Genomic DNA, 21,507 nt, shown 5'->3' on the forward strand with positions numbered 1-21,507 from the left:
ACATTTGCACTAACTTGTAAGCACGTTAACTCACTGCACAACTTGAGACTTTTGCCCTAAAGTGTGACATTCACTTTTGCTTTTGATTTAATTAATTCAAATTAAAAAATAAAGATAGTTTATGAAAAATCCCTAGAATTACTCTCAGAATTAATTGGAAGAGCTTACCTTACATGGTCCATACATGGAGTCTCTTGGTGGTCTGTTTTGGGTACAGTAGAATAGACTTTGGGCAGCAGAAAACCTGGTGGATTTTGGGTACAGGGATATATTATGGTTCTGGGGTTTGGAGGGAGGGGGGGAATGTTTTTTTTTTTTTGGGAGTATATCCATGGATGTTTCTAAACTTTAATTTGTTATGTATTATTAGATTGACATATGCGTGTTTAATAAATGAATGTGTTGTACTACCATTAAAATTAAGTTAAGTTATATTATAATGTCCATATAAAATTGTTATGATTATTACAATAATGATAATTATTATTTGTTGATTAATTGCTGTTAAATTTAAGTTAAAGCTTTAAAATTAAGTTTTGTTTGGGACTCCCTGGATTTTCTTTTCCTTAGTAAGAGATTTGGAATCTTCTTTTATCTCAGAACTTCAGAATATCTGTATGGAATAGGTTGTAATAAGGAATGGAAGTTAACTCCTTGCTTCTTGTTGATTGCCGAGCTTCTGAAATATTTTATGAAGAAGGTTTTTTTTTTTAATGTTTTTTCTGTAGGATTAATGTTGTTAGAACTATGGTTTTGGAGAAATCCTATGCCTCCACAGGAAAGGACATGTGCAGCAGTTTCAGACAGCTGAAATTTTGATTTCTGGTGTTGAGCACCTTGCTTATGTTCTCATATCCTTTTGTTGAGTCTTCTATAGGTTGAGTTGCATGACCATTGTTTAAGATACACAGGAGCCTCTAGGGTTAGATGGTTGATGTTGGTTCCTGGCCAGTTTTTGTTTTAGAGATTGCGTTCCTGCATAGAATGTGGTGATGTTGTGTGGTTTTTTGCTGCTTTTGTTATGATGCTGCTAACTCCCAGGATGTATGGAATAATGTTTGGTCTTGGGTTTGCCTTCTTTCTTCTGTGGAAGTATGGAACTGTTGTTTAGAGTTTTATTGATAATGCTGGAGGGTACTGGTTCTTTAAAGCTATTACCTTTATGTCTGAGATTTCCTGTTCTAGTGCTGGTTGGCAGCAAACTTTTAGGTCTCTGTTCATTTTGATGTATGTTCTGATGGTGGCTATTTTGGTGGAGAAATGATTTGAGGACTTGTAGTTTAGGATGTATTCTGTGTCCATGGGTTTCCTATATACTGTCGTCTGTAGGTTGTCACGGTTTCTTGATATGAAGATATCCAGGAATGGGAGTGATCTGTTGTCTTCTGTTTCTACCTTAAATTTGATTTTGTGGTGACAGCTGTTGAGGTTTCGGTGGAAGTTGTTTAGTTGGTTTTTTCCTTGATTCCAAATGAAAAGAATGTTATCAGGAGAATGACAGCCTCAAGAAAATATCTAACCAAGAAATCGGAGACCACATCAACATCACTGCCATCCCCCTCAAGCAATTTGAATACCAGAAGATCTAGAGGAGATCCAACATCGCAAGACAGAAAGCAGGAGCCTATCAAGACTCTAAAAGAAGACACCTCCATCTACATAGCAAAAGCAGACAAAGGCAATGCTACAGTTATTCTAAACCTAGAGGGCTACCACCAGAAAATTCATAAACACCTATCAGACCAAGAAACCTACAAACCCATCAACAAGGACCCCACTGGAAACAAAGATAAAGAAGAAACTTGCCTATTTCCTGGAATAAAAGATCAATCACTGGAACAAAGGAAGCTCTCTCATTCTTGGCAAATATCAAAACCACAAACTAGTATTCCCAATAGACCTATTATTAACTGAAGATTCCAATCAGAGAAACAAATCTCTATCTGGTTAGCAAAGCTCCTAAGGAACATACTACCCAAAAGTGCCTACTCAATCCACAACTCAGCAGAGTCCAGCCAACCAAAGAATCCAACAACTAACCATAGAACCTGAAGACTTCCTTGTATTCTTTGATGAAGAATCCATGTATACCATAATCCCACTGCAAGATATCAAATCCATCAGATACAGTAGGGCCCTGCTTTACGGCATTCCACTAATACAGTGGTTTCCAATTATATCCAAATTCATTATGTTTGGCATTTTTGCATCATTTGACATTATTTGGTTTTTAGGAGCATTAGCAACTAAGGCCATATTGCTCCAGGAATATGCGGTGGTCATTCCCTGACCTTTCCACATCCTCCGTATTTGGTGGTGACGGGCTCAAACCCCCGGTCTAATCAAGAAGCGTGTGCTACTCACTGCTGCTCCTTCCCACCTGGCTACGGAGGCACCACCACATTAATGTTTACAACATTAGATGAAACAAAAAAATATGTTCCAGATTTCATATACCATATGTTTTAAATTTCACTTTGTAAATAATGATTAATTTTAGTGTGTGAGGGGTTTTTTTTTTTTTTTTGTAAGCAGGTAGCATTAATGACTCAGGTAGAGTTTACTTTTATTACTTGTTATCAGGCAAATCTGTCATGTGTTATGTATTGCATTTGTTTTAAATGGGTTTTCATTTATGTTAGTTTTTTTAATTTATGTTTATATTAATTTATGTTCATTTATATATGATTTGTTTTTTTTAGGTATTTGTTTAAATATATATGTTAATTTCTTTAAGAGAATTTGTTTGTGAAAGCAGGTTAGATTACTTTGAATTTGTTTAGCAATGTGACTCTGCTGTGTAGTCAATTTAAGTAAGTTGAGAGGGTTCCACAGTCAACTACAACGTGGAATGCATATTTTGCATGAGCCAATAACTACATAATTAAACAGAACAGAAAATACATAAACTTAAAAAAAATAAATAAAAGCAAAGATTTATTTTAAAACATGGCTCATGCATAATTTTCCTGCTACAGCATGTGGCCTGGATGTAATAACATAAGAACACCTGATGGAACACAGTTCCAGAGCATTCCAGCTAAAATGATCTCTATTAAAAACCTTCCCTTTTTTGGTTTCTAAAAGTTAGTAAGTGGGTTTATTTCCAGCTTGACAGAAAAACAATTCTTTCAAAATCTGTAAACACATTCTTTCAAAATCTATAAGCACATTCTTTCAAAAATAGTTTTGAAATTCAGCCTCAATCAGCCAACGCTATTCAAACTTTCTAATAAGTGAGCACATCTAAGTACAGAGACAAATAAAGGCTTCATAAGTAAATAGAATCCTTTCATAAACAAAATCTTTAAGGTTCAGTATCAACTGCTATGCTCACCTGAATAATCACCTTTATTACTATCCAAAGTGCCCAATCAGTGCTTAGGATGGTAATAAAGGTGATTCTTCAGAACCCTGGGTAGTAACACCCCCATCTAATTTTAATTTAGTTTCTCATCATAGTTTATATTTTTCTAATACCAGCAAGCCCATACAATAAAACGAAACTGAAATTTAAGAAAAACTTATTTTTTAAACATAGTTAAGTCTATTTAATCAAATTTAATAGCAATGCTTAATTTAGTGGTACTCACCTTAGTATGATCTGCAATTGATGTTTGGGATAGGGAATTAAATAAATTGGGGTTGGGGTAATGAAATGAAAATCGGAATTAAAATAAGCTCAAGGAAGTAGGAGTGCACAACTTTCTCCTTGGTTGTCATTAATGAAATAGTTGATAAATTAAATTAAGGGAGGAATTTAAACTGGGTAGGCCAAAAGTCATAACGAGTTGACTTTCGTTTGTTAACGTCTTCAGTTGGCAATGATGAAGTAGGGAGAGAACGCGTATATTTAAAGGAGTTTTAAGTTCCCGTGATGCTCTTTGAAACATGTGGGAATCTCAGATGTGTGAGATTCCAGACCGGGGAAAGATTGTAAGGTAATTTTGCGTTTATGACGTTGAGTTTGGAGTGACAGTGAAACCATTCTATGATGAGGGCTTTGTACTGAAAAATTTTATAACTGGATCTAAATTTAATGATAGTAATGGCTGGGTCGATTAGGGGGTTGTGATTATTGGAATGTACGTGTTGTGTGAGTTCGGTACTTGATTGTCCTGTTCTAAAACTATTGTAATGATAATATGCTCATGTATTAGGTGTTTATGTGGAACTGTATTTGGTGGTGGTACTTCCGATATAACATGTACTGCAATTTTGTTGACATTTTATTAGATATATGATGTTATTCATGTCATTAATTTGATATTTATATGTTTCTTTGTATGAGTTGAACATTGAGCTAAGTTTGTTATAAGCAGAAAATGTGAGTGTGATGTCTGTACTTGCAAACACCTGGCGGAACTGTCCAGCCAGGCGGCTGTCGTAAAGGAAAACAACTCATGTGTTGCTATTTGCGTTATGTTTAGGTGAATCATTAATGTTATTTTTGGCGGTAGAAATAGTACGTTGAATTAACTGAAATGGGTATTTTCTGGCCAAAAACTTTACTGTAAGATAGTGAAGTTCGGTAGATAGATCATCTTGTGTGGAGCTATATTTGATAGCATTATAAACCTCTAAAGAACAGCTTCTTTTGTACTAAGTGCATGGTGTGAGGCAAAATGCAGATATTTCCCTGTACGTGTGTTTTTTGTGAAGATTCTGGTTCCAAGTTTGGTGTCCGTTAAAACATAACGCAAATAGCAACACACAAATTGTTCTCCCTTACCACAGCCGCCTGGCTGGACAGTTCCGCCAGGTGTTTGCAGGTACAGACATCCCACTCACATTTTCTACTTATAACAAACTTAGCTCAAGGTTCAACTCATACAAAGAAACATATAAATATCAAATTAATGACATGAATAACATCATACACCTAATAAAATGTCAACAAAATTGCAATAGCTGTTATATCGGAAGTACCACCACCAAATACAGTTCCACATAAACACCTAATACATAAGCATATTATCATTACAATAGGGTTAGAACAGGACAATCAAGTACCGAACTCGCACAACACACACATTCCAATAATCACAACCCCCTAATTGACTCAGTCATTACTATCATTAAATTAAGATCCAGTTATAAAATTTTTCAGTACGAAGCCCTCATCATAGAATGGTTTCGCCGTCACTCCAAACTCAACGTCATAAATGCAAAATTACCCTACAATCTTTCCCCGGTCTGGAATCTCATGCATCTGAGATTCCCACATGTTTCAAAGAGCATCACGGGAACTTAAAACTCCTTTAAATATACGCGTTCTCTCCCTACTTCATCATTGCCAACTGAAGATGTTAACAAACGAAAGTCAACTTGTTATGACTTTTGGCCTACCCAGTTTAAATTCCTCCCTTAATTTAATTTATCAACTATTTCATTAATGACAACCAAGGACGAAGTTGTGCACTCCTACTTCCTTCAGCTTATTTTAATTCCAATTTTCATTTCATTACCCCACACCCCAATTTTTTTAATTCCCTATCCCAAGCATCAATTGCAGATCATACTAAGGTGAGTACCGCTAAATTAAGCATTGCTATTAAATTTGAGTCAAATCAATTCGGTACCTTAAGAAATTTCTATAATTATTTGATAGTCTAATTAATAATCTAAAAAACAAATGACAAAGCTCTAAGTTTGTTAAGATTAAGTAAACTGTCTATGATCATTTTTACCACATGAAACTTCCAGTTAAAAACTGTAATAAAATATAAACACAATTACTTACCCTTTAAACTGTTTAAGAAAACGCTCTCTGTGTCCTATTAGGGTATCAGAAGGTAATGCTGAAAGGTAAAGAAAAAATTAGTACAAAGGTCACCTGAAATGCTCAAAAATATTCAAGTATACATTTTCCATGCTACAGAAAAGCCATATTATATTAATTAAATCATATACTATGTACAATTTTAGAAAAAATCTGATTTCATGAAATATGCATTTAACATTTATTAACAATTAGGGTTAATGGTTTTTGGAATCTCCAAGAATTAAGTACATTGGTTTTAATTTTTTTCTTTATTTTTAGGAAACATGTTGCATTAATAACTTTAAGGTCTTTGACTACAATAATTTACAAATATGTATTGGGTAGTGCACCAAGGCATCATTTGAACATGCCGTAAATTCACCAAGAAAGCAAAATTTGTAAAATGACATCATTATTATAACATCTCATATCATGAAATCCTCCACAAGCTGCCCATTCAAATAAGTAACAATTTCCAAATAGACAAGACTGTTGTTACTTATTATCAGTGCCACCACCCAGATAGCACTGTTTCATGTATATTTATTCCCACCTCGGTGGGTGGGTGGACCAATACCCTAAGTGCAAGAGTAAACAATCCAGAAGTGAAAGGCTTTTGCAATATGAAAGATGCCAAAAGGTGTGTGAATTAAACATGAAGTAACCAGCCTCTAAGGCCCTTTGACTGCAGGAATTTACAAATACAAATTAGGTAGTGCAATATTTCACTTCAAAATTGCACTCAGGGTGCCTGCACATCCACTGAGGCGGGAACAAATATTCCCAAAATTGTGCATTTTGGTGGGGTATCCTCCGACATCAAATAACTAACAGACTTCTCTATTTAGGAAGCATTATTCAAAAGTAAAAGTTATAGGAAACTTGTGAGGATTTCACAATATAAGATATTATATTGATAATATTATGAAACAACAGGGATTACCTTTATTTTGGATATAGGAAGCTTCTTTTCCAACCAACTCTCCTGGTCCAACGCACTAATAATTCTTTGGGAAGGCATATGTGGGACATCTTCCCCACTGTCAGAACCGTAGTGTTCAGACCCCTCGGTTTCAACCTTGAGCACTCTAGACTTCTGTCTTCAAACACCATACCTCTGGCAGCAAGGAAACCATTACATGGATTGACATAAAATTAAATTTTGAAAGTCTAAACCGCTTAATAAATATGGACCGATTATTTTCTTCGGTCCAGTAGCTTGACATTAGAATTAAATTTAGGGGTCTAAAAAAGTTTTAATGGATATGGGGGGAGGGATTATTCTCTACATTCCTTAAGTCGGACTAGAATTTTTCGGGGTGTCATGTTCACAGGAATAGAGCAACTCACAATTAATCCGAAACTTTTGTCTTATGTTGTAGTGTTTGTTCTTCACGCATGCGTATAAGTGCCCAATCTCGGACAATAGGAATGGTCTACGGATATTGATTGAAGTTTCACGTGGTTTCATCTCTAAGGTATCTGCAATAAGTAGTTTGTGGTAGTTGTGTTGAATATTTATAATTTTTGTTTCATTAAAGATGAATGAATGCCGTCCATTTATTGCGTGGTATGAAAGTTCCGATGCATTTAAATAACCCGGCCGCACCGAAGCATGGTGTTGTTTTGCTCGAAGCTGTGCCACTCCCATGGTAGATCCTACATAACAGCGTCGCAATTTTTGCATGGGATGCTGTATACTAGGTCATGCTGTGATTGGAATGTGGTGTTTGAAGGTTGATTTCTGAAGAATGTGTATAATTTGTTCATGGGTTTTGCTATGATTTTCATGTCGGTTCCCTTGCATATTTGGTTAAGTTTATTGTACCAGTACTCGACATATGGAATGGTGATGAAATGTATTTTGGTCTTGTCGGATTTTTTCAATGTTTGTTGCAAAGCTGTTGTTATTTTTTTCACGGGCTATTGTTTTAACTTTGTTTATATAGGTTAGCAGGTAACTCCTATTTGAGAATCTTCTAGTTAATTCATTTATTTCTGTCATTAGAGAAATCTGGGTGTTCAGACCACTCAGTCTGAACACTATGGTTGTGTACAACTCAGTAGTTGTGTTGAATATTTATAATTTTTGCTTCATTAAAGCCGAATGAATGTCGTTCATTTATAAAAAATTATAAATATTCAACACAACTACCACAAACTACTTATTGTGGAAACCTTAGAGATGAAACTTCAATTAATATCTGGACCATTCCTATTGTCCGATGATTGGTCACTTATACACGTGCGTGAAGAACAAACACTACAACATAAAACAAAAGTTTCGGATTAATTGTGAGTTGCTCTATTCCTGTGAACATGACGCCCCGAAAAGTTCTAGTCTGACTTAAGGAATGTAGAGAATAATCCCTCCCCCCATATCCATTAAACTTTTTTAGACCCCTAAATTTAACTCTAATACAAGCTACTGGACCGAAGAAAATAAATCGGTCCATATTTATTAAGTGGTTTAGACCTTCAAAATTTAATTTTACGTCAACCCACATAATGGTTTCCTTGCTACCAGAGGTATGGTGTTTGAAGACAGAAGTCTTGAGTGCTCAAGGTTGAGACCGAGGGGTTTGAACACTACAGTTCTGACAGTGGGGAAGATGTCCCCATGTTTTGTAAAATTGATATTGCCTTCCCAAAGACTTTTTAAAGCATTGGACCAGGAGAGTTGGTTGGAAAAGAAGCTTCCTATATCTAAAATAAAGGTAATCCCTGTTGTTTCATAATATAATAGAATATATGAATTATCGAGCACTTAATAGCTCTCTATTACCAAATTGATAATAATGCAATTTTTGCAAACTTTATTTACTTTCTTTTCTTTCTTTGAAAGGGAACTGTAAGCAAGAGGGAAAGCAAAATACTTCTGGAAAAAAACAAGTGAAAAATACAGGTTTTCTTGCAAAAAAAGAAGTTCTTCCCAAAATCACAGATGGAAAAACAGGAATTTTTTGTAAAAATTTCATTAACAGAATACATATTTCATATTAAATTACAGCCATGGGACTGTTTATTAGTACAATATGCTTTCACCCATTAACTTACATAGGATTTTTTTGTCTATCAATTTCTGTTTGGATTGTCTGTTAGACATCAACTGATTATGATTGCTTCAAGAAAGATACTTTAAAACTTTGCACCTTTGCAGAAGTATTTATAACAATGAAACTGCTGTTCAGACTTGACTGTCAAGAGCATTTCCAAAGTTTCACTAGAAAGAGATCTAAATTCAGGGTGGATTATTTTTTTTTTTTTTTTGCTTGGTTAAATATTCTACGGCAATCAGCATCATTATGATGAATTATTAAAATTCCTAGAATGACTTGGGATAATTTGTTATAATCCATGCTTCCTTGTGTACTTGTCGGTTAAATTACTGTGGTCCTTGCTAACCAAGGACCACAGTACTTTAATTCTTTCATAATAGTAAACAATAAGCTCTCAAATTGAACCCGACAACTGATGCAAAGTGTCTACTGTTTATCTCAAATTTAATAGCAATGCTTAATTTAGCAGTACTCACCTTAGTAGGATCTGCAATTGATGCTTGGGATAGGGAATTAAATAAATTGGGGTTGGGGTAATGAGTTGAAAATCGGAATTAAAATAAGCTCAAGGAAGTAGGAGTGCACAACTTCGTCCTTGGTTGTCATTAATGAAATAGTTGATAAATTAATTAAGGAAGGAATTTAAACTGGGTAGGCCAAAAGTCATAACGAGTTGACTTTCGTTTGTTAACGTCTTCAGTTGGCAATGATGAAGTAGGGAGAGAACGCGTATATTTAAAGGAGTTTTAAGTTCCCGTGATGCTCTTTGAAACATGTGGGAATCTCAGGTGTGTGAGATTCCAGACCGGGGAAAGATTGTAGGGTAGTTTTGCATTTATGATGTTGAGTTTGGAATAACGGCGAAACCATTCTATGATGAGGGCTTTGTACTGAAAAATTTTATAACTGGATCTTAATTTAATGATAGTAATGGCTGAGTCGATTAGGGAGTTGTGATTATTGGAATGTACGTGTTGTGTGAGTTCGGTACTTGAATGTCCTGTTCTAAAACTATCGTAATGATAATATGCTCGTGTATTAGGTGTTTTTGTGGAACCGTATTTGGTAGTGGTACTTCCAATATAATAGGTATTGCAATTTTGTTGACATTTTATTAGGTATATGATGTCATTCATGTCATTAATTTGATATATGTTTCTTTGTATGAGTTGAACCTTGAGCTAAGTTTGTTATAAGCAGAAAATGTGAGTGTGATGTCTGTACCTGCAAACACCCGGCGGAACTGTCCAGCCAGGAGGCTGTGGTAAGGGAGAACAATTCGTGTGTTGCTATTTGCGTTATGTTTAGGTGAATTATTGATGTTATTTTTGGCAGTAGAAATAGTATGTTGAATTAACTGAAATGGGTATTTTCTGGCCATAAACTTTACTGCAGTGGTGGCCAACCTTTTAAATACCATGCGCCAATTTTTTCACATACGAGTTCAGATGCACCATACAACTCAAGCACCTTTTCTACCTTTTTACGTTCATGGTTGGGGTTGGAAAATAGGGATAGGGGTAGGATCTGCTTCACTTAGGGGATGAAAAAGAATAACTCAAACAAGCAACTAAATTAAATAATGTACGCCAGTTCAAAAGACACATGTTTATTGGAGCAACAATCTACAATAGTGAGAGATGATCTCTTGGACGAGAGGGCGACCGCTGTCGTGGAACACGCTGATGGTGCTACAGCTGCCAGAGAGTCTCGTTTGGTGAAGATAGCTCTGTACCACAGTTGTTGGATGTGATGAGAGAGAGAGAGAGAGAGAGAGAGAGAGAGAGAGAGAGAGAGAGGAGAGGGAGAGAGAGCTCTGAGAGAGATCAGGTTGGAACTTGGAGTCGTCTGTTCTCTCTACTCGCTAGAAGGAGTCCAGGCATATCCTTAACTTTTTTAATAAAAGTATGTTTATGAACGTAATTAACATTTTTAAATGATTTAATTATTGTATGTAAAGCAATTTCTATTACAACACATAAACATTACTTACCATTAATGAGACTTTTGAGCCTGTTTGGATTTCGCCAGTCTTTCAATGTTTGGTGTTAAATTTGTTACTGAGAGCAGCAGAGAATTCTTCAAATTTGAATCAGTCATTCGTGACCTCGTTTTGCTTTTGATTAATTTCATGGATGAAAATGCTTGTTCACATCTGTATGTCGTTCCGAAACGACATATAATTTTTTGCAAATTTTCTTAGTTCTGGGAAATGTTCACAGGGTAATGAATGCCAGAAATTAATCGTGTCAAAAGCATTTTGATCTGAAAAAAGCTAATCAAATTTCATTTTTAAATCAATAAGTTCCATTTGTATATTACTGGGCATCTCAATTATGTTTTGTTCACTAAGTAAAAATGGGTTTATAAATGCGAGCATGTAGTTTTCTTCTTTAGCCAAATCATGAAAACGACTTTCAAATGACACTTGCAATAACTTGATTTTTTCAAGATATTTGGTCCAATTGCTATCATCCACAGCACATTCATTCTGCTCTTTCAAGTGTGGAAATTTACTTAAATCCTGATTTTCCAACTGAGAGATGAACAGTTTTAATTTCATTTTAAATGAATTGATGCTATTTACTAAGCTAGGAAATAATTTATTCATGCCTTGTAGTTTCGAATTTAGATCATTGAGATGACTAGTAACATCAACTAAAAATGCCAAATCAAATAGCCAGCTGTTATCTAATAATAAGACTCTTTCATCAGGTAGTTAATTTTCCTGTTCTAAAAAATTATAAACAGCATTTTTCAATTTCCAAAATCTACTCAGAACCTGTCCTCCAGAAAGCCAGCGCACCTCACAATGAAGGACAAGTTCACCATATTCCAAATCTAACAACAAATCACATTCTCTGAATTCTCGTCTGTTTAATGCTCTTGCTCTAATTTTATTCACAAATTTCACAACCGGTAACATAACACGCTGCATATTTAAAGTTTTTCCACACAGTGCCTCTTGGTGTATAATGCAGTGATATTTTAGTACAGGACGATTTAAAAAATTTTCAAGCAAAGTTGTAGTGCCATTGGCTTTACCTATCATTGACGGCGCTCCATCAGTACACACACTGATGAGTTTACTATAATCTAATTTTAGATTTTCCAGGCATGATTTTACTTTTTCAAATATGTCTGATCCTCTTGTTTTACCATGCAATGACTCCAGACTGGCAAGTTCTTCAAAGACATTAAAAATTATCAATTCCTCGTATAAAAATGCTTAACTGGGCTACACCACATATGTCCGTTGATTCATCCAAAGCTAGAGAAAAGAAAGTACAAGAATGAACAAGGTCTTCCAGTTGCTGAGATACATCCTGAGAGAGTTTCTCAATACGTCTCTTAACTGTCTGCGTTGATATTGCATAAAATCAACGATATTGATATTGTAATTGCAAAAAAGTATCGGTAAAGGTTTCCACGTGTTTCAACTCCGCTAGCGTTCGTAATTTTCCCGCCATTGTGATACGATAGTTGTATGCCGTACTAGATAGCGTTAGTTGAACTTCGTTAGCAGTTAAATTATACGTTTAAATAAATACATATAACGACTTAGATTACAAACGTAATATAATTAATTATATTTAACATAATTAATAACATAACATAATTAATTATAATTAATTAATAAATTAATAGAATCATGACTCAGACCAGAGCAGCAAAGCAAAAGGCTCAAGCTAATGGAAGCGCTGTGGCTCAGAGCAGAACTGAGGGGGGCAGTTGTCCTCTGACTCACAGCCTTATAAAATGCACTGTTTGCTTGATGTTTGCAGAGCAATCGGGTACGGGACATGATACTGCCAAGGGGGATGTCTGTGTGTGCGCGATGCAAGGAGTGTATCGATATCAGGCAACAACTCGGCGTTCTTGTGGGCCTACATGAGAGCTTGAAGGACAGGGTGGATGCCCTCGAAGGAACTAAACTGAGGGGCCCATCAAGCTCTCAGCTGCCCACATCAACGCCAGAGTTTGCACTTGGACATCACGTGACACAGAGACAACCCCCAAGGCAGAATGCGCTGGTCCCGAAGGAACTAGTAGCTGTTGGTGACTCCATTGTCAGGGAAACGGGGAACATGCTTTGTAAAAAAGATAGGTGGAACAGGACCAGGGTATGTCTGCCAGGGGCAAAGGTTGATCACGTTGTAGAGCGAATATCATCTTTTAAGGGCACAAAAGGTGATATAGTTGTACACGTTGGCACTAATAATATTAAGAGTAGGAGACCGGCAGAATTACTTAACAAGTACAGGTCACTGTTGAACAAAAGCCGAGAATTAGGGTTGAATTTGAAAGTGTCTGCAATTCTGCCCAGACACGATAGGAGGGAGTATATGATGAGAGCCTTGTCGATCAATTCGGCCCTGGAAAGATTGTGCAAGGCTCAAGGGGTAGAATTTTTTTCAGCCTGGACTGTACTTGTTAACAGGAGAGATTGCTTCTACAGGGATGGGATACACTTAAATAGAAAGGGTGCAAGAATATTTGCTGATGCTATCGAGGCAGTGTTAGGTGGGTCGGAAAACTGCTAGCTTGGGGGGAGACAAAGACCAATAGATTGACAGTAGCCACTAGCAGAGGTGAAAGAGATTCTTGCACTACTTCTATTAGAATGAGTAGAAGCCTGAAAAACAAGATGCATGGTATTTCAGAGACTGCTGGGAGCCATTGCGGTACAAATAAACACATGGGTTGTGTTAGGGTAGCTAAGAATAGAAACAGGTGCAGGTATACTTGCGTGTACACCAATGCTAGGAGTTTAGTAAATAAATTTGATGAATTTGAGGTATTGCTCAAAACATCAGAGGCAGATATTGTTGGGATATCAGAGACGTGGTGTCACACAGATATAAGGGATGCAGAACTGCAATTTGGGGAGTACAACGTCTACAGAAAGGATAGACAGGATAGAAAGGGGGGAGGGGTTATGCTATTAGTTAAGAAACACATAAAAACCAAGGAAGTGAAGCCAGTCGACATCGCTGGACAGTGCAGTGTTGAGTCAGTTTGGTGTGACATAAGCATTGGGAGATCAAAATTGAGAGTAGGAGTGTGCTATAGGCCTAATGACTCTGATGAGTATAATAAGAAACTGTACAGGGAAATAGAGTGGGCCAGTAAATCAGAGAGTCTTAATAATGGGAGATTTTAATTTCCCAGATATTGACTGGAATTTGGGGGCTGGTTACTCACACACTAGCAGGGCTTTTGTGGATTTATTGGATGATTGTTTTCTACATCAGCATGTTCAGGAAGTAACTAGAGGGAGTAATACTCTTGATTTGATTATCAGCAGTGATTCTTCATGCATTAAGAATCTGCAGATAAATGAACCACTAGGTGGCAGTGATCACAGTGTGCTGAAGTGGGATTTACTGAAAGAGGTAACTACCATTAGGGGTAAAGGGAAGGGTTATTGCTTCCGTAAAGGCGACTACGATGGACTGAGACAGTATTTAAATTCTATACAGTGGGACCAACTGATGATGTTACCAACAGCAAATTCAAAATGGGAAGCATTCAAAGAACATATCTTGGAAGCTACTAGGCTTTACATACCAACTAAGAAATATTGTTCAAGGTTTAGGCCAAAATGGATGTCAGATGAACTAATGAGGCATATGGCAGAGAAGAAAAATGCATGGGATACTTACAAATTAACAAATGACACAGAAGCCTATGATAGATACAAGTTGATATGCAACCAAGTTACAAAGGAGGTTAGGCAGGCGAAGGCAGATTACGAGAAATCCTTGGCAAGGGATGCAAAGAAAAACAGCAAAGAGTTCTTTACTTATGTAAACTCTAGAAGGAAAGGGATGAATCAGATTGGTCCACTTGATATTGATGGGTCAAGTGTTGATGATCCTGCTCAGGTGGCTAACAAACTAAATGAATATTTTGCATCGACATTCACACATGAGGAGTTATTCAGCGAGGGGAATGCCAGAGGTGTATTCAACTCTAGCAGTAAGCTAGAGAATCTTGAAATAACTGGGAGTAAAGTGGAGGAGAAACTGTTGAAGATAAACATAAGAAAGGCACCCGGGGTGGATGGGATCTATCCAGTTATATTAAAGGAGGCAGCAAAGGAAGTAAGCAAACCCTTAGCCATAATTATGAGAGCTTCCTTGGACTCAGAGGAGGTACCCATAGACTGGAAATGTGCAAATGTGACCCCAATTCACAAAGGAGGATCAAAGGCTGACACAAGTAACTATAGACCTGTGAGCTTAACTTCTGTTCCAGGAAAATTAATGGAGGCACTGGTTAAAGAAGCACTGCAGGATCATTTAGACAAGACTTCATTTATAGCTCAGACACAGCATGGTTTTGTTAAGGGGAAGTCTTGCCTGACCAACTTGATTGGATACTATGATGCAGTCACAAAAGAACTGGATGCAGGGAATAACTTTGATATTATATACTTGGATCTTAGAAAGGCATTTGATACTGTGGCACATGGAAGACTTCTACACAAATTGGAGCAGTGTGACATTGGAGGCAAATTGCTGCTATGGATAAAGGGGTGGTTGAGTGGGAGAAGACAGAGAGTGGTAATCAATGGACACTGCTCATCATGGACTAATGTTATTAGTGGAGTCCCTCAGGGCTCAGTGTTGGGTCCATTATTGTTTTCTGTATTTATAAATGATATTGATGATGGTATATCAAGCTTAATGTCCAAGTTTGCAGATGATACAAAGGTTGGCAGGGTTGTCAAGGACACTACTGACACTACACTGCTGCAACAGGATCTGGAAAGGTTGAGCAGATGGGCTGAGAGGTGGCAAATGAAGTTTAACATTGACAAATGTAAAGTACTACACATGGGAAACAGCAACCCCAGGGCAACGTATCAACTCTGTGGTACTACACTGACAGTGGTAGAGAATGAAAGGGACTTGGGGGTGATTGTGCAGGCAGATATGAAGTTCTCTGAGCAGTGCAGACGGGCTGCAAGAGTAGCTCATGGAGTATTGTCAATGATATACAGGAATTTTTCCAGCAGGGATAAGGAGGTGATTATTCCATTGTATAAGGCAATGGTCAGGCCACACCTAGAGTACTGTATACAGGTCTGGAGGCCTCATTTCAAGAAGGATGTAGAGCTGCTGGAACGAGTACAGAGAAGGGCAACAAGATTAGTGAATGGAACAAAGGGGTGCTCTTACGAGGAAAGGCTTAAGTTTTGCAAATTACAGTGTCTGGAGACTAGGCACCAGCGAGGTGATCTGATAGAGGTGTATAAAGCCTTGAATGGTTTAAGCATGCTCAATGCTGATGGGATTCTTCCTCTAGCTCAGAAAAATCACCTGAGAGGGCATAAATTCAAATTGAGGAAAGACAGATGTAGGATAGACGTGTGGAAATTTGCCTTTAGCCAGCGGGTTGTTGGTTGGTGGAACAGACTTCCATCCCTTGTGGTGGAGGTTGACAGCCTAAATAAGTTTAAGGCTCAGCTGGACAGGTATTTTGAACGAACAGAGGGGTGAAGTGGAAGTGGGTTTTTTTTTTTTTTTTTTGGCTGATGCTGCATAAGCTTGCTTTCTTGCATCAAATGCCTCTACTAATGCTAATGCTAATGCTAATATAACAATTTCTTCTGCTTTCCTTTCAATACCTTTATTACCAAGATGGCGTGCAAATATTTGGAGACAAGACTTAACAATTTCTTCTCCGTCAGAAAAAGGTTTCTTTTTTTTCGCCAATACTAAAGCAATTTCATAGGACACTTCTATCATCGCAAAGTCTTCACAACTTACTTTAGCAAATATATTTTATCTTCTTCTGATTTCTTCCTTTTACTTAGTCACATATTCTTTTCGTAGCTAGACCCAAGAACGAGCTTCATTTTTCCTTCTATGTTGTGATTTATATCCTTCTTCGATGCTATGATTTATAGTGTCTATTAATATCATGTCATAAAATGGTTTTCCTGATGAACTTGCTATAAATAACAACTCATTTTCCCACTGTTCATTAAATTCACATTTAATATCACTTTCTGCTTTTCTTTTGCTCATTTTCTTTTGCACTGTGGTGGATAGAAGGAATAAAAAAAAAAAAAAAAAAACAGTAAAGTACAAAACTCTAGAAGTTTAAATGTTGAAAAAGAACAAACAGATCACAAGTATATACGTCATATCACACACAATATCAATTGTAAACTGTCGAAAAATTTCTACGAACTGATGAGCAGACACGACAAGGGGGGGGCCTCCGCCTACTATTTCTTGAGTTGGCAAAATGCGATTTGGAAATGTGATTGATGGAAATTTCTCATAGATGAAAATACCTCAAATTTATCATTTCATTGTTTCCTTTTAACTTGAAAGACTTCCAAAAAAGGATCTATTTGTATATTCTCAGTCCCCTGAAAAAGTCACGTATTGCATTTATTTTCCCACTTGCGCATAGAGTCGGGCTCCGGAGGCAACGGCTGTACAAAAGAATGGACGACTAGGTGCTGGATATATTTTCATAGCCATAGATCACTTACGGTAAAAATTCAGAAATGCATTTTTTTGGAAACTATTTAATTTATTTTGCTAAATTGAGGGAATTTTTTTTTTTTTATGTGGACCCCAAACACGAGAGGTATTAGTACCTATATTACTTAGTACCGTGCGTGGGTTGGAGGTTGAGAAACCGAAAGAAGATATTTGTTGACATTGGACGAACTTCTATAGATTGTAATTTTCAGGAAATACGTATGAAGGAAGGTTGTTCCAGAAAACAGCAGTTGAATGAATAAAAGGGGAAGATGAAAAGTTGGTTCTGTGAGTTTGAACTTGGACAGTAAATGGATGCTGGCTGGTGGCAGCACGTGTTCGGAACGTTTTGAAAGAGAGAGCGGGAATTATAGAAGCCAATTCAGAAGAACAGTGCCCATGGAAATATCTGTAGAAGAGGCATGCAGCAGAAACAGTACGTCTATGAGACAGAGTGGAGAGACTGTTAGAGTTTAATCATTAATTAACCTAACTGACCTCTTCTGAATGGAATCAAAAAGCCTGAAGAGAGGTTTTGGAGGCACCACCCCAGATGTGGGAACAATATTCCATGGTAGGGCGGATTTGCGATTTCTACAAAGTGAACAGCTGTTTGGAAGAAAAGTATCGCCGAGAGCAAAACAAAAAATCAAGTTTTTTAGATGCAGAGGAAGCAATATTTGTAATGTGCTGGTGCCATGAGAGATAAGTCAGGGTAATCCTCAAAAGAGATATATCCTTTTGCCAAGAAATCAGAGTATCACCAAAGTTAAGCATAGGAGCAGAAGAAGAAGAATCCTTTTTGCGAGATATAAGACAAGACTGAGTTTTAGAAGGATTGAAATCAACTAAGTTGTCATTGCCCCACTGGAGAGAATTACATGGAGATCAGCATTTAAGGAATTGGTAGCAGATTTTTGAGAAGTTGAAGCTGATTGAGCAGGACAAGGTTTCTCAAAATGGAAAGTTGAATGCAATGTGCTATCATCGGCAAAACAATGGATAGGATTTCCAGTCAATGGAAAAAGGTCATTAATATACAAGAGGAAAAGAGTGGGGGAAAGAACTGAGCCTTGGGGGCCACCAGCATTAGTGGAGAAGTTAGAGAGCCATCTACCATCACCTTCAGTGAGCGATCAAAGAGAAAACTGGATAACCAATTATAAAAAACAGTTGATAAACAATAGGATGGAAGCTTGTTTAGAAGACCTTTATGCCGAACACGATCAAAAGTCTTTGAGATATCAAGAGCAAATGTTTGCGTTTCACCGAACTTTTCCATTGAATTAGTCCATAAATGGGTAACATAAGCCACAATATCACCAGTGGATCGACACTGATGGAATCCATACCGGCGATCATTGATCAGATGGAAAGTTTCTAGGTAGTTTAAGAGTTGGCAGTTAATTGATTTCTCCATTACTTTAGAAAGAGTAGAAGTAATTGCATTGGGATGATAATTGGATGGGGGGATTTGTCACCTTTCTAGGAACTGGCTGGATATGAGCAAATTTCCAAGCAGAACAAAAAACACCTTTGGAATAAGAAAGTGAAAAAAGGCAGCAAAGTACAGGAGTAAGTTCAGGATCACAAGTTTTGAAAACAAGTGGAGACATACCATCGGGACCTGGAGCTTTCTTAGGATCAAGATTCGTCAAAATCCTTCTAACATCCTTTTGATGGAAGACCACAGGAGGTATTGAATGGAACGTGTTGGGAATGGTGGGAGGTGTTTTACCAAGATCATTAATACATGAGTTGGAAGAAAAATGGGATGCTAGCAGGTCAGCTTTATTCCTGGCTGAAGTGACAACAGAACCATCTGGTTTGGACAGAGGTGGGAGCAGAGATGGGCAAAAGTTGCGGCCAATAGCTTTGGCAAGAGACCAGAATGCTCGGCTACCATTAAGGCAAGAAGCAAGTTTTCTACTCTTAGCCTGTTCAAACTAGTTTGGACTGATTAATAACTGCTTTACAATTGTTGTGAGCTTTGGTGTAGGCAGAAAATGAAACTGAAGAATAAGAAACGAGCCAGTTATGATATGCAACGTTCTTCTCTTGAACAGCCTTTAGTACATTTATTGGAAAACCAAGGTTTAGAAAAAGGACGAGATTTTAAAGTGAAGTGTGGGATAAAGGATTCCGTTCCTGCAAGAATAATTTCACTGACACGATCTGAGCAAATGTTGACATCAGAAGTTTTAGAACAGTAATCCAACCAAGGTAACAAAGAAAAGAAATCTCGCAGGTCATCCCATTTCACATTCTTGTAATGCCAAACAATACGAGTTCGGGAATAGCCATGAGATAAAGGCTCCATTGGAGAAGAGACAATCACCAAGTTGTGATCTGTGGTGCCTAAAGGACCAATCACTTCGACTAAGTACTTAGAAGGGTTGTTTGTGAGAAAAAGATCAAGCAAGTTGGCAGTATGGTAAGGATTGTCCGTTATCGTTGTAGGTATATGAACAATCTGTGCAAGGTCATTCATTAGTAATTGCAAAAGCCTCAGCATCTTGAAGAGCTTAGTCAGTGTGACTAGAAAACAGAAGCTAGCTGGAGTTGTGAACATTAAATTCACCAAGGAAAATTACCTCACTGTTAGCAAAGTTGGACTGGAGAAAGTCAAGTTGCAAAGAGAAAAAGTCAAAGAGCTCCAAGTGATTAGTGGGTTTGGGAGAATGGTAGAGACAACAGATGAATTAGACACAATGAGGTAGAGAGATTTTAAGCCAGAGAAGATTGAAAAGAGCAGAATCCAAATTCCGATATTCCATGTCTCTGACATGGAATATCGGAACGAAGATATATACATCTACCATCTTCGAGGCAAAAGGAATCACACAGCGAATAATTTGGGTAACACAGATGAGCAGTAGTTGAATCAACCGATAACTGAGATTCTGTCAGAAAAAGTACATGGGGATTGGCAGACTGCAAGTGGAAATGGACATCGTTGAGATTAGAATTGAGACCACGTATATTTGTGAAATGTATTAGGAAGTGTTTGGATGGTTTAGATCTTTTAGCAGATAAGCTTACTCTATTAGTTTGACAATTCATGGTGTATTCAACAGTAAGAAAAAGTGGGGGTGACATGCTTTAGGAAGTAATGAAATTTTTGGATATGGCTATACCCCAGATCCTTGACATAACGTGGCCTCGACAATAACCCCCGCATATACACTACTCGGACTCCCTCCCTCCAGTCACTATCTGGCATTGTAGAGGTAGCAAGATTATACACTAGCTGATCCGTAAGCCTCCTTCAGTCCGGTGTAATAACTAGCGGCCGGCCTGCGAACACCATTTTAGAGCTGTACCCTCGAAATGTAAGGAATATTGGATCTCGCCACGACGTTCATCATAACCTCAAAAGTCATCAATCATACTGCATGATGGAAGAGATAGGGAAGGGTTGATCGGAACTTAGCTCTAGAGACTAAACATGGGTTCCACCACTTCAAGCCTCCAATAAGCAAAGTGGTGGTATTTCACCGGTTGATGAGAGTCATCTACCATCTAGTACTGCCTGGTAACATAGAGGTGCGGCGATCCTCCATGTGGTGGGGGTGCAGTACCAGAGCAGATTCTCATACTCAGGTCTGCCCTGGAGGAAATTTTCGCAAAGCAAAACAATCGAGTGACAACAATGATTCGAGCAGACATTGTCTCACTGTGAGCAAAACTAGAAACGATCCTGTACAAAACCCACATTAGAGGCATACCTGCAAGGTGGAGCGAGAGAAATGTCACAGAGCGCACCGACTACTCAGAAACGCTGAGGAGCAAAACCACCACTGCAAACATAAATGAACCTGTCGCCAAACCTGCAACAGTGTCCCCAAGAAGAACACTCCTACCAACACCAAACATAGTCATCCTAAAGCCAACAGGATAAGGTGAACATACAAGCGAAGAAATAAAGAAGGTAATGGAAAATCTGTGGAAAGACCTTGGAGCTACCCGAATTAAAGCAGTAAGGAAAACGACACACCCAGGGATTGTAAAAGAAACAGAGACCAAGGAAGAAGTGAAAATAATCTCTCTCTCTCTCAGGGTAATAGGGAAATTTTTTTTTTTTTTGCGCCAGCCAAAATTTTTTTTTTGGCCGGTGCAGCATAAGCCTCAGGCTTCCTTGCACCATATGGCTAATAATAATAATAATAAAAAGGAT

At 37.5% G+C, this 21,507-nt stretch overlaps 1 protein-coding gene across 1 annotated transcript in view; it reads right to left on the reverse strand.

Moving 5' to 3' along the window:
• Nucleotides 1-21,507, reverse strand: part of LOC150085164 (huntingtin-interacting protein 1-like) — a 637,041-nt gene that overhangs the window by 466,607 nt on the left and 148,927 nt on the right. The window contains exon 9 of the mRNA XM_090373855.1: nucleotides 5,744-5,801. Within this exon, the coding sequence (XP_090229981.1) occupies nucleotides 5,744-5,801 (58 nt within the window). The remainder of the gene's footprint in view (nucleotides 1-5,743; nucleotides 5,802-21,507) is intronic.

The sequence above is a fragment of the Mastigoproctus giganteus genome, chromosome 5 (genome assembly GCF_048544385.1).
Source record: "Mastigoproctus giganteus isolate SK-2022 chromosome 5, ASM4854438v1, whole genome shotgun sequence".
NCBI lineage: Eukaryota > Metazoa > Arthropoda > Arachnida > Uropygi > Thelyphonidae > Mastigoproctus > Mastigoproctus giganteus.